Source organism: Bactrocera tryoni, chromosome 4, assembly GCF_016617805.1.
Source record: "Bactrocera tryoni isolate S06 chromosome 4, CSIRO_BtryS06_freeze2, whole genome shotgun sequence".
NCBI classification, from domain to species: Eukaryota; Metazoa; Arthropoda; class Insecta; order Diptera; family Tephritidae; genus Bactrocera; species Bactrocera tryoni.
Genome location: NC_052502.1, coordinates 9,088,544 through 9,103,759, shown reverse-complemented (window position 1 = coordinate 9,103,759; position 15,216 = coordinate 9,088,544). Strand labels below are relative to the sequence as shown.

Sequence of the window (15,216 nt, the reverse complement as noted above, 5' to 3'; positions counted from 1 at the left end):
TTCCGCGATTGTTTCTTGAACACGAACATACGGATCTTGATGGTACGGCCTTCTTGCAATACTTCCAGACTCGGAAAGCATGTTTAGCGATCTCATAATGATCCATCTATGATATATACATATATAAATCCCGTTTGATTTCCCTTTGGACGGAAATGACGGACTGCTAAGTGTTGTGCATCATCCGAACCCTCTGTGTCGAAACCGCCGATATCGGACCACTATAGCATATAGCTGTCATTCAAACAGAACGAAATACTTCTATGGAAATTTTTTTCATTCGACGAGGCATCTTCACGAAATTCGTTATGGCTTTTATCTAAGGCAATAATGCATTATCCGAAGAAATTGTTCGGATTGGATCACTATAGGATATTTCTGTCATACTAATGACCTCATAAAATGTAAACAAAAGGGTTATTGACCTATGTAAATGTAAGGTAAAAGCGTTATTCATCCCGCAAAATGTAAAAAAAAGATATAATTAACCCATTAAAGTCTAAACAAAGTTGCACACGTTATTTCTTTTCCAAGAAACTGCTCAATATTTGAAACCAGCGATATCGGAGCACTTATGATATACATATGTATGTAACTATCATACATATTGATCGGTCACAATCAAGTTCTTGTATGTACTTTTTCGATTTCCGAATTTTGTATTTTTTAGAAAACTCCGCTTAATTAGCTGTAAAATTTGACATGTTCGAATAAAAATCACAACAATTCACTTTCAGAAACATATTTACGGTCTTGCTGCTTGCTGACTGTACATGATCAAATACATAGTACGGACCCAGAAGTAAAAAAATACCATAAACAAAACAGCTTTGTTAAAAAGTTTAATATTTTCTCCTGAAATCTTGAGTCTTTCATACCTTCTGCGCATTGTAGTATTTGCATATTCTCGTCTACTATTGCACAAAAGCTGAAATGACAGTAAAGATTGTTACTTACCATACTTTGTCCCATTCAATAGTAAAAACGTTAATTAACCGCAAAAGTCTGTGCGAGTAATGAAAATTAATCCATCCTTTGAAAAATGGGCGCACCGAACGCGTATATATATGTACATATTTGTACACACTCGTAAGTATTTATGTGCGTATGAGCGTATACACAATATGTACTATTTACCGAAAGTTAAAAGAGAGTGGAACTGAAATTTGGTAATAAACGGCAGGAGTGAGAAAATGCTCTTCAATGGTGAAGCTGAGAAGTGAATTTTTGCTGTAAGCCACATACATACATACATACATACATAAGATACATACATATGGACATGTGTATATACATACATACATAAGTATTAAACTTTTTAAGGTTATGTTGAAAGTTAAAGCTTAAAATACTGTATATAAATAATATACATGTATGTACATACATATGTATGTATATTAGTACTTATGTACATAACATGGAATTAATATTTTAAGAACATTTAGTATTTCTGAACTAAAATACACATACATATGTACTACATATACACACGTACATATGTAGTACATATGTATGTACATACATACATATGTATGTACATATGCATATTTTTCAGTATAAAAATTAGGGGTGTGCGAATATTCGAAATTTCGAATTATTCGACGCGAATCGAACCGAACTATTCGATCCGAGATTCGACCCGAATATTCGCATTATTCGAATAGTTCGAATAATTCGAATTATTCGACCCGAATCGAACCGAATTATTTGATCCGAGATTCGACCCGAATATTCGTATTAATTCGAATAGTTCGAATAATTCGAATAGTTCGAATAATTTTAATATTTGACTATTTGCATGATTTTTTAATAAGCGCCAGTAGTATCTATCTGAATCTCGTTCATGCAACTGACGTACATATGTACATCTGTCATTCTCGTTTCAAATATTCAAAATATCAAACATTGGTTATTGTTTTTTTTTAAATGTCTTCCCATAATTCTGAAGAGGAAAGTGTGATTGTGGATGTGGAACCTGAAGTTGGTGTGGGAGATAATAATGAGGTTGTGTCTTCAACATATCGGAGTCCTGCTTGGAATTTTTTTAAGCTCTGTACTGAAGGATACCGAAAAGCAATATGCAATACTTGCTCGAAAGTATTGAAATTACCAACATATATGATGCTATTTATTTTGCATTTTTTATTATTTTCTGACTTATATACCTATATGTATATCTATATTAGTTAATCATTATGTTTTTCTAGCTACTACGTCACCTATGTTAAAGCATTTATGTACATTCGAAACATCCTATTTTATATCAGAAATGTGTTGAAATGGGAAAAAAGAGTATAGTTGCAGAAGAAAGTAAAAATACTGAGGAATCGGCAAATCGTCAGAAACTCGGGCCACCTACTAAAGCAGAGCTAGATCAACTATGTATGGAGATGATAGCAATTGATATGAAACCTTTTTCTTGTGTAGAAGATAAAGGTTTTCGAAGATTATTAAAAAGACTCGATTATACATATGATCCGCCATCAAGTACTACTTGCTCCCGTAGTCTCTGTTCTAACTTATACGAACAAATCAAACGAAAATTGATGGACGAATTGCAAAATGATATAGCATCAGGCTTAATGAGTTTATCTTTCACTACTGATGGCTGGAAGTCAAGATCTGGGCACTATTACTTATCATTAACTGTACATTACATGACAAGTAATTTCCAATTAAAAAATTTAATGATTGGCCTAACGCAACTTGAAGATCGTCACACAGGAAATTATATTAAATTCAAACTTGAAGAAATGATGTTGGAATGGAATTTATTAGATGTTAATAATGTTCCAATTTCCTTTACTACTGACAATGGTGCTAATATCTGTAATGCTATCCGTCAAAGTAGTTGGAATCACATCTATTGTTCTGCGCATACACTTCAACTTTTTATAAAAGATTGCCAAAAACACACCAAAGGGTTTTGTAAGATCGAACAAGACACGTTATATCGTAAATGGACATTTCTTGATCCTCGTTATCGGGATTACTTTTTAACTGATGATAAGATGAAGGATGATATAAAAAAGAAATTAAAGATGAGATTATCGCTTATAAATTTTCGAACAATGTTTTTGAAAATGAACATGAAACTATTGCTGAGCCTCCTGTAATCAAACCCACCAAGTTTTGGGACTTCATGAAACAGCGACAAACTCATAGAGAAGAAACAGTAACTTTGCGCCTTGAGAAAGACATTGATCAAGAACTTATTCAACACTTGTATTCGGAAAATATTGATTCTTGGGATGATCCTATTCAGTGGTGGAAAAAAGAATCAATTAAATATCCTTTGTTATCTCTAATGGCTCGACGTTATTTGCCAATCCCATCTACGTCTGTTGAGAGTGAGCGGCTCTTTTCGACTGCTGGAGACATCGTGACTGAAAAACGAAATTCATTATCACCTTATAATGTTGCTCGGTTGTTATTTTTGAATAAAAATTTAATTCGTTATGTTTAATTGAATATTATGTTTGTATGTGTGTAAACAAATTTTCTAAAATTCGTTTATTCTCAATTTTAACTGCAAACTTTTTAATACAAAGAGATTTACTCCTTTCTTGATTGAATTAAATAAAATTATTATTTTTATTAATATGTACATATCGTCACCTGAAATGCAAAATAACGTAACAGCATTTTTGGAAATTTACAGTGGCACGAATGAAACACGAAATAAAATGGAACATGAGTGAAAAAAAATTTTAATATTGGTTACAGTTGGTTTATATCTGATCGCAGAACCCGAAAATGTTGGACATATGTATTTAATATTATGTATGTAATTTGAAGTAGTGAATCGTAATCAATAAGACACTCAATTTCGAATTTTTTGATGATACGTTATTTTGCATTTCAGGTGACGATATGTATAACCTAAACTAGCATGGAAATGTCAAAGTTTTGAAAAATATCATTCAATCGTTCAATCATTCAATTACACTGTACGACAAAATCGACTTTTTCAAAAATAAAATTTTCAAAAAATCCTGCATAGTTTTTAAAATACAAAATTGTTTTTTTTTCGAAGACTCAAATTCGAACACTTATAGCATCGGTCATATATGTAAGCTTGGCCGAAAAATTATATACACAGTTGAAATAAGAAGAAAATGATACCCGTATTTTTACTTTGTTTAGTATCCGAAGCGACGGAAAATTATAAGTTCTGAATAAGATGGCTGAGTTTCAACGTTTCAACTGGCACCCAATACATACATATAGTATCATAGTCGAATAAATTTTGATAATAAAGTTGTTTTTCAATGAGATATCTCAATATCTTGCCAAAAATTTTGAACGGTTTTAATGCGGATCTCTACCATAACCGGACAATACAAAACCAATTACATTAACTGGACATGAGAACGTAATAAGCTGAGATTTCATAAAAAGTGTAAAAAATTGTGTAAAATCTATTGTTCCCGATTTTTTAAATTCTTATTAAGTTTTGGTGTTTCGAGATAGGTTTTTTAAGAACAACACAAAAAGGGATCACAGTAAACCAATTGTCTTGAGCTTGCGCCGTCTGCTTGTCGGTGGCTCAACCGAAATTTATGGGATAATTGTCATTCATTCTCTTCCGGCTGACATTCGCTCGCATTTATTAGTTCAGTATAAATAGAGTTCTGAGTTGCATCTTCTGACGCTAAGAATATATTTAAAACCAACTTTTTTGCCACGCCCCATATGTAGACAGCTCTTATAGCCGGACAAAAACACTGTGTAAGCGACGGTGGGTGTACGAGTAGAAGGAATTTCGCTGTATTTAGTATCTATTAGTATCAATATTAAAAAATGCCAGCAAGAAACTGGCTAATAACGAAGTTGAAAGATATAATAATAATTTTTGCGCAATAAATTTGTGCATATGTACATATGTAGGTACATAAATATTTGAAGCAAATTTCTAATAAAAATGACTAAGAAATTATTGAAAACGTGATGAAAAACATTCTATTTTTAACTATACCATTTTAAGTTAAAACTCTTAAATTGTGTGTGAATATCATTTTTTTAAGTATTATAACCAAAAAAACAATTAAGAAACATCTTTTAGAACAAATTTACAAGGCATACATATGTCTACTTGTTAATTATATTAATTTTCCAGGGACCTTACGCCTTATGTCAGAATGCCAAGTGAACAATAAAGAAATTAATATAAAATTACAAAAACACAAGTCTTTACTTATAGACATATCGACGAATGTGCAAAAACTGGTTTATTCTTCAATCAACAATCTGCGCGCAAGAGACGCAGCAACAAAAATCACATAAAAAGTAATGAGCGGGTACAAAGCCAACTTATTTATGTACAAACATGCATACATACAAAAGTACACTTTGAGCGCCCCATATAAATTTCCACACTTATGCTCACAGCCAGTTGTTGTTATACCTGTATGCGCTGCTTTTTGAGTGTGCAGGCGAGTGTGTGTACTGCAGGCCCAACCTTTTTCATTTATTCATTGGCACAAGCACAGCCTGGAAAGCAACAAACCACAATATAATAAAAACTCACACTCCACATCATGTACGAACATAACTATGCATGAACACAGCAACATTACAACAAACAAGGCACTGCGCTTTCAAACATTTGGAGTGGTGTTACTCTTATATACATGAGGACAACCAATCAGCGTGCGCGAGAACTTTAAATGCCAACTACACACAATGTTGCGGTAATTGAAGCGAACAGCAAAAAACACACCAAGACTACACTCTGTAATACTTCGCATGCACTCTCACCGAATAACAACAAGCAGAAGTCGATGCGATAAGAGAAGCGTGCCGCTGATTGGCGAATACGCTGATAGGCCATACGGTAAAGTGAATACAAAGAGCAAACAAAAGAAAGTTATGTGTGTACGACGGTGCATGAAGCAAACGGCAATTTGTGTGTTTGGAGAGCATGCAATACACTGAGCATAAAGCCGGTTGGAGGCAGTGTATGCGCTGGCTTATTGAGCAGCTCCAAATACTTAGTATATCAAATAGCTGAATTCGCTCAAAATACAAAAGGCGCGCACCTTGTGCTCTCAAGCGGGTAAAGCATTGTTTCGCACGCAAACTTCTTAAAATAAAAAATAAAATTTACAATTTATGCATTTTAGAAAAAAATAAATAAATAAAAGAAGAAAATTTTTCTTATCAAATAGAAAAATAAATGAAAATTTGCAAGCCTCAATCATGTTTGCAATAAAAAGTGGTCTTCCGATTGCTTGCTTGTTGTTGCTGCTACTGCGCGTTCTGGACTTCCCACTCGGTGCGTGTGCGCTTGTGTGAGTGCGTTCGTTTTTTACTTGTGCAGGTTAGTTGCTTTTGCCTTTGCCACGCTGCCGCTAGCTCACTGTAGCTGCTGGGTTAGCCCACTGCTGGTGGTCACGGCAAGTGCCAGTATCAATTTTGTTCGGTTCATAAAAGCATCGCAGTAGCAACGGTTTTATAGTATGACGCAGATCAGTGGTCGCTGAGAGCAAAATTCAAATAAAGTTTTACTATAAACGCGCGTAGATGAGTAAGCCGCAGTAGTAAATTCAAACAAAAGAAAAAAAAAACAAAAATCGCGCGCTGAAAAATCAATAATATTATAAATAAATAAAAACAAATAAATTCAAAACAAAAAAAAAAAAAATACAAAATAAGAGTTAGTGATCTGAAGAGATAGTAAATTGTGAGAAATAAAGTTTAAAAACAAATAAAAAATAAATTAAATTAAAAACAAATATTTTTATTGCGCCAATGTGACGTATGAAACTCAAAGTGAAACTTTTATTGAAACTTAGAAGCGCAAGCATACTTTAAACGCGAAAAAGAAAATGCACTTAAATAAATATTGGTGAAAATCATCAAAATTTCGCGCTAAAACGGTTTGTGAAAATTAAAGAGTAAAAAAAAGTAAAGACTGCAGTTTTATTGTTGTTGCTGTTGTGTTGTTACTTAAAAGCGTTTGATAAGCTACATTTAGAATAACATATGTATGTATGCCATATGTCCATATGTACATACATACATGTATATGTATGTGTGTGTATACATGTATCTTAATATCAACAGCAAAGCGGGAATAAGGTGCTATTTCTAATTAATAAATTAAGTCAATAATTAAATATATGTAATTACAACTAACCATTTACACACGTTTTATAAGTAAACGTCTACGCGGAAACTTATGAAATGTTACTCTGTGCTTATCCACTTCAGTAAACGTCGTTGTGAAATGTGAATAATATTTGGTTGGTCGTTTTCCGATTAAAAAAATTCCAACTTCTTTTGTAAAAATAAACAGCGAATTTGTGGAAAAGTTCACTGATTGATTTGCATCAATGTTTTTGATTTTGGCGAAATGCTCAAATTTAATTAGCGCTAATTAACGTCAACTCCAAATGACTTGGCGCCAAGCGAATGCTGTGATTTTGTGTTTTTTTTTTTTCAATAATGACACATTACGTATGTAAATATGTATGTGAATGTATTTATTACACATACATATATATGTATGTATGTATGTACATACATATATAAATGGTGGTTATGAAAAACGTTTGTATTCTAAAAATAACTCAGGATTGTTTTGTAAAATGAAATAATGTACATTAAGGTTTTGAATTAATGGAAATCGTCGGTCGGAAGAAACAAACCTTTCGTTTTATGCAATATTAGATTACTAAGCGTCGTTTTCTCAATGTCTGGTTAGTTTCAGTAGTTGGTTCCATCTATTCGTTAAGTTCTGGTTATTTACCGAATGAGGGCGTCTTTGTTAAGTTAACCAGAATTCAACTGAAAGATGACTGCTAACCATTGGCATTGAGAAAACAGCCCTAAATGATTTCCAAATTCCTCGATTTCTTATTCTTTTCGGCATTTTCTAAGATATCGGCGCAAATTTGCAGTTATAGTACATATCGTGTCCTAAATTGTAAAATTACTTAACATCGCTTTTAAAAAGTATTTACAAGAGAAGGATAAACGGTATAAATAGCAAATTGTAATTTTGGTTATAACTTGGATACATCTGATAGCTAACGCTTAAAATTTTGAAAATACATATGTTTTTATGTATAATATGACATAGTGAATCGTAATCCATAAAAAAACTGAATTAAAAATAATTTGATGATACGTGGTTTTGTATTTTAGGCCACGATATTTTAGTCCTTACATGCACAAGGTTGCGTTTTATTGAATAATTTTGGCTTTCGTAAAAAATTTTAAGCAATTTGATATTAAGGGATTTTTAAACAATTTGCTACTACGGAAATTGGGAGGTTGGGACTTTCAAAAAATCAACAATATTTGCGCTTTATACCCTAAGACGTCTAGAAATAGATACGATAAATTGAAAATACATTTTCTTTCGCCCACTCTACAGTAGGTTCGAAGCCTTTTTCTCAGAAAAATTTTTCAAACACGGTCACCGATGGTTCTCGAAGACTATTCCATGAATCCGTTTTAAAATTTAATTCACTATCCACTTCTTTTATAACAATTTCTAATATACAAAAATTACTGGTTACTATATAATTTTGCACTCGCAACTCAAAGTGTTTTTCTTCGCGAAGCGTTTCTTATCTCTTCGCAGTTCTCCTAACTTGTGGATCCACACCTGTTACGCGATCTAGTTTAAATTATATGAAAATTATTGATCCAGTTAATCGACTATATTTTTTCGCACAAAGAAACAATATATTTCAAAAGACGAAGTATTCTACGTTATCAATCTTCAGATTTCGGTCAGATGTGTAAAGAAGAGAAGTAGAAGTGGTAGTTTGGAGGGAATTTGTATCATTATCATTTCTATATCATGAACAGGGTATAGGTATTAAGGTTGTTGTTTGTGGAATCAAAAAGGAAACTTCGAAGACCCTGTAAGGTATACATACTACATATACATAGTACTATCTTTTAATTAAAAAAAAAAAAGAAATGTGAATTTGAATTAAATTCAACCAATATATATTTTTATTATTCACTTCATGGCATGTGTTATCGGTAGCTGTAAAAAAAGATAACAATTCAAAAATATTGCAAAAATAAAGACAAAATACAAATTTCAAAAACTCGGAGGACAAAAATATTAGAATCTTAATATCTTACATAAAAAATAGGTGTTTTAAGAGATTATTGTCTAATACATTAGAACTCTGTAGATCAGGATACCCGACCTTTTGAACCTTTCCCAGAGTTTCACATGTGCACATACGTAAGTACATATGTATATGTGGCGGTCCATATTTTCTTTTATCCAAAAAATAGGTCCGACAGGTTAGAAACAGTCCCAAACCATTATAAAACCGCCACCGCGTTTAAAGGATTTAGACGCACATTTCTTTATTTTTTGGACGTCCCGCCGACGTCCAACCATCATTTTCTTTCATAAAAATTTTGCATTCAAGAGACCATAGGATGTCGAATAATTTTTTAATTTCCGCCCTAATTAATGGGTCGTTTTGCAAACTGAAAACGATTGCATTTAGTGGTTTGCTCAGCATTGGCACTTTTCGCGTCAATCTGCCAAAGAGATTTTTCTCCACAAGTCGTCTTCTTATCGCTTTTGAAGATATTTGTGTATTTGTTTCTTATTGAATGGCTGCAGCGGGCTTAAGGGATTACGGATTTCAAAAAAGTATATTTTTTATTGTCTTATTAAATTTTACAACACCCCTATAATATTGTCCAAAATTTTCAAGTTGATCCGAGTAATAGTTTTGGAGATACAGCCTTGAGAACTTGTGCGCTTAGCCCTGAGAACTTGAGCCTAGCTAGCTGAGTGCGCCGTCTTTAAAGGCGTTTTTCTCGAAAGTGTGTTTTTGAAGCCGGTTGGCAAGATTTCCCGAGAAATACTCAACCGATCTTCATGCTATTTTACACAGGTCTTTGAGACACAATTCTTAAAGACTTCGACGAAAGACTTTTTTCAATTACAACTACTTGAAAAAAATTTCCCGAAATTTTGAGTTTTTTGAAAAAATATCTGCCAAAAGTCCAATTCTCCGCTTTTTTTTCTTCGTCCAAGTTCTAAGTTAAGGTTTTAACTAAAACATGACGAGGGGTCACCGGAAATGATGTCACAATTGGCAAGTTTGAAATAATTTTTCTCAAAAATTTCAGATTTTTCTTGTTAATTGTGGCTGTTTTTGACCGAGGAAACCTATGTAACCCCAATCTTGCAAAATTTTCATCGGCTTCCGCAGTCTTAATGGACGGCCTCCACATATTTTCGGAGATTTTAAGGGACTAAACACAAATTTTTGAGACTTATTCAATATGTTGATATCTTCAGGTTATTTTTTTCGAAAAAATTTTTTTAGATCGAACCACTATAGCATTTAATCCCATATAAACTGAGTTCACGTTCTCGTTATACCCTTTTATCTTATAAGAAATGCATCTGTGAAGAACATGGTTGCAGCCGTTGTTAACGGTTTTTTCTTGTTTAAATATTATTTTTTATTTACAGATCGAAAATGCCATTCATATTCGTCATACAGCGCCGTGACTTCTCAAAATCATATGAAATTCATTCGTTTTCTTTTTTTTTTGATTTTTGCTTACCACTATCAGTTGAGAGTCGTATCTACATACATACATATACATATGTAACTAGATTTATAAGCGTACTTTAGTTTAAAAGCGAATAACTATGACGGGTACACTAAATAGAGAATTCAGACGAAGAGAGCTTCTCTCTTTAACTCAACTGCCTTGGCCAAAAATCAGTGAACATCAATATTTACTAATCGAGTTCACAATAAAAAAAATCAAGCTTAAAATCAAAACACACATTCACACCTTCGTTTCAGCAAGCTTTTTAGTTCGTTGTCTTTTTCTGAGAACTCGTTAAAGCCCGCGCATCAGCGCAAGAAATAAAGTCATACACGTCGGCGCAGCTGTTTCGGCGCGCTGCCGCCTTCACCGGAGCGGGTGACTCACCTACAATGCGTGCTGAAGCATTCCGTAAGCTGCGGCGCAACGAAGCAATAGCGAGACAAGTGTACGTCACACTGACGGCGTAAGCCTGCGGAGCGCCGCTGTCTTGTTTCAAAATTAAAAATTGAGTGAAGAGATTGAATTGTATTAATTTATGTTAATTTGTCGACGCTTTTTGCTTAATCATTTATTAACTAAGCTGCTAATTTGTCATATGCACAGGCAAGTGCTGATGCTTACGTATAACTGTATGTATATACATAAGTATAAATGAATGAATGTGTGTGTGTGTATGCAAATCAGTCGGAGTAATTAAAAATCAGTGATCAACTCAAAATTTCCGGTAGAGTATGGGATTTTCCAATTTTTTCGGAAGCTACGATGATACATTTGCGCGTCACAATCACGCTACGCTATAATATAACAACAACAACAATGAAACTGTAACGATTTGTGTTAAATTTCCCAATGCTCATATAAACCGGATTATAAATTTCAGTGTTTGGATAAAAAAAAGTCTATTTAAATGACAAAAGCAGAATTTGTGTTGCCAGACGGTTTTGGTCCAAAGTTTACAAAACGCTACAACTTCGAAGCAAACGCAATTCAAAGTGAAACAAAAAACCGTTAGAAAACGCATGTGAAAACACACGCTGAATGCGTGCACCCCGTGAGGTACAATTTCTTGACTTATTTGGTTCTAAAAATCCGCAAAGCTGAAGATAAAAACTACGCCCAGTAATCCCTCCGCCGCCGCCGCAGCCGCCCTCGCTTCGAATAATATTGCGCCATTACAACCACATACGGGAAGAGTTCATAACGGTGCAGATAGCTACCACCTACCGACGCAGACGCAGCCACCGTCGCTGGCTGTACCCAACAACACCAACGTGGCTGCCGTTGGTTGTCTTCGGTCCATTTCTTCCGCCACCGTTTATCCGAACGCCGCCAAAATTGCTCCTTACCAAAGACGCATGCATTTGCCGAGCGCATCGGCTGCGGTCTACAGCGGCGGCTCAACGTCTGGCGGACTCGTCGGCCTCGGCAGTGGCGGTGGCGCTGGCGGCGGCGTTGCAGGTGTCGGTATTGGCATTGGTGTTGGTATCGACGATGCCGTCGGCCATAATGTTTGCAGTCTGATTGGCAATGGTGCCGCCGCTATGGCCACATCGTGTACCTCGCCAATGCGTTGGTGTGAAGGCGCCTCAGTGCCGCAACCGTTACCACCCAGTAATGCGAGCATTGGCAGTAGTTCACCCATTGGTGGCGCCAGCAATGGCACGGTGCATAGTAGTAATAGTAATACGAATAGTAGCAGTAATAATAATAATAATGCTAACAACAATAACAACCACAGTAGTGGTGGCAACAATGCCGGCTGTCAGGATCTATGGTGGACGGAGCGCATGGTGGAGATGGCACACGAGAAGTTTCCCAACGAATTAGGTGAGTAGTGGAATTAGTTTAAAGTTATTAAATTTGTGTATATATGTATGTATGTACATATGTACATTATGTATATAAGATGTAGCTACGAGGGTATTAGTAATTTCTTCAAAAGTCTTGGACCAAGTTCCAAATTGTATGGTATATACCATCTGATCAAGTTTGACCCAGACTAAAAAAGAAAAACAAGATTTTCACATATTTTAATACAAAGCTCTCGGCTTGGATGACTTTCGGTGCCTTTAGCGAAGTAATTTTAATGACTTCCATGAATTCTTGGAGTATTTCTCGTAGCGCATAAGCAAAAATCTGGCGAATACAGTGGCTAAGCGACGACTCTGGTTTCATGTTTGACCAAAAAATTAGTCACAATCAGGCTACAAGGTGTCAGCCCATTATCGTAGAGAAAAATCCATTAATTTTCTGTCGCATACACCATTCAAAATGGCCAAGTTGTATTCCGTTTGATTCTCAGCTACTTTGTCAATCATCTCTTTTGCAATCTCTACTCGACATCGTTTCAGCAAACTGCTTGTAAAAACTTGCTAGACAAACTTTTCGCGTCGTAAGCAAAGAGCTTCCAAAACAGACATGTGACTGAACACTCAGAAATCCTCACACACTTTGGCTTCATACCGAATCACTTGTAACATGGATTCGCCAAACGGAACTATTGCGACTCCTTCTCTGCCCATATACCGGCGAAAGAGTTGTGGGTGGGAAGAAGCCGTTGGAGGTGAGGGGCAGTGAGCTTCTTTACGGATGGGTCAAAGTTTAGCGGAAGATTGGTGGAAGGGTTTACTGTTAGGAACTCTCCATCAACTGCAGCTTCAGACTTCCTGAATGTAACAGTATTTTCTAAGCCCAGATTGCAGCCATTAACTTAGCAGTAGATTTACTGCTCGGAAGTGCAGTCTCCTTCAGAGGAGCGACCATCCACTCAGATAGCAGAGCGGCGATACTAGTCTTGAACTCTTTAACAGGAGTGTCTAATCGCGCTATCAATAGCATCAAATTTCTTCGTAATAAGACTGGTACGGGCGTCAGGCTACAGCGGAATCGCAGGAAATTGTAAAGCTGATGAGCCAGCAAAAATCGCTATCTTTATAATAGGTGCGGGCTGTTGCTCCTATATCCTCTTGTGTTCTACTACGAGATACACTGGGACACCATCGGCATATGCGCTGTCGCAAAATTCTTTTGGCCCAAGATCGATCGCAAGAGATTTAGTGATCACTTTGCCCTCAGTAAAGCTAGCCTTTTCTGTGGGTCCTAACAGGGTATTGCTTGCAGTAAGGTTGAGAATCTTACCAAACGCCATTTGCAGAAACTGTGTGGAAAAAGACGAGGTGGAAACAACTCAACTCTTCCTTGCCTGTCCCGCGTTTGATAAGTCAAGGCTTAAACACTTGGGAGCGCATACCTTCAGACATCCCACCGAACTGGCGGGAATGGAACGATTATGCAGATTTGCATTAGCTACGAAGCGTTTTGCTAATTTATAAGTTCGAACACAGTAGTTCTTCTTTTCTATGGCTTCGCAAAGGACTACATATAGCCACGTCCACGTGCGATCTCTCTAGATCAGCCATCTAACCTAACCTAGCTTAACTTGCTATATTCTTCATTATTATGATGTCCACACTATTTTCAGATTATTTTGGTTCAAAATAAACTCGGAATTTAATATTGCCAAAATCAAAAGTCGTCGCAATTATATATCATAAATTCAAACAACTTCGAATAGATCTTATAGAAATTACATTTGTAACTAAATATTGTTCAAAATGACGAACAAGAGCTAGTGAACTGCCAAATTCTTTCATATTTTTGCACGCGCTTCGAATTATTTTAAAAAATAACGGTTTTCATACCTTTCACTCAATAAAAAAAATATATTTCTATGCTTAGAAGCCTTGTGTCAAAAGGCATGCCACAAAAATCAGTGCTCATGTTTATAATTAATATGCCGATACAGTGTAAAAGATGGACCCACAGGCACTTACGTACATACAAGTGTATAAACTTGGTACATAAGGCTTCATTGCGCCTGTAATTCAATTCGCCTGATATTGATATGTCCTTCGAGTAAATGCTATGTACCTAAGTGTGTGCTAAAAAAATTAATGATTTCGCATTTTTTGTTTGGCATGAGAGTTTGTTTTTTGCGTTTGTAAGTTTCAGAATACTCACTCCCTTTTCATTCATGAGATGCTTGATACTTGAGATATTGGGTATAAAATATAGCTTTATTGATGTCAAAGTAATGGATATGAGATGAACGCGTGTTGTATTAAAAAATGTAAAAAATCGCGACACATACATACATGCTGCGTTATGTTTACAGACATTTAAATTCGAACAACGTAAATATATTCAGACTCAGATATAAAAGTGTCAAAAACTTGTTAGTTTTGAAATTGGTTAGTTGGAATTTCGACAACTGTTGAGTCACTGCTTTGACCAATTTCTGGTAGTCTAGTTAAATCTACGTCACCCAAAACAAGTTGCTTGTATCACATGCCATTTTTTCAGCGTTTTCTTTGTATTGTAAATTTTTAAAAAATCCAAATTAAAATAAAAAAACTTTACTGGCGCTTTTCCTCTATATTATTATTACATCAATCCGTTTAAAAAAACTTAACGTAAAAACTTAAATCATTGGTATAGTATTTTGATTGGAATATTAGCCCATTGACGTTTCTTTTCTAAGAAAAATTATTGCAAGTATTATTGTACGCCTTTTTTTGGTATTTTGGAATTCAAAATTGACCACAAATGCTCAGTTGGCTTAAATCTGGTGACTGAGCTGACCAGTTCAGTTTTTCA

The 15,216-nt window shown here is 35.1% G+C and overlaps 1 protein-coding gene across 2 annotated transcripts in view; it reads left to right on the top strand.

The window, feature by feature from the left end:
- Positions 1-6,679: 6,679 nt before the first annotated feature.
- The window catches only part of LOC120774819 (protein lozenge), a 47,203-nt gene continuing 38,666 nt past the window's right edge, over positions 6,680-15,216 (top strand). Inside the window, exons 1-2 of one of the 2 annotated variants that reach the window (XM_040104625.1) lie at positions 6,680-6,881; positions 11,441-12,387. In XM_040104625.1, coding sequence (XP_039960559.1) covers positions 11,916-12,387 — 472 coding nt within the window. In that variant the 5' untranslated portion in view covers positions 6,680-6,881; positions 11,441-11,915. Of the gene's footprint in view, positions 6,882-7,054; positions 7,084-11,440; positions 12,388-15,216 lie in introns of those variants that run through there. The other variant, XM_040104626.1, reaches the window with a different exon arrangement.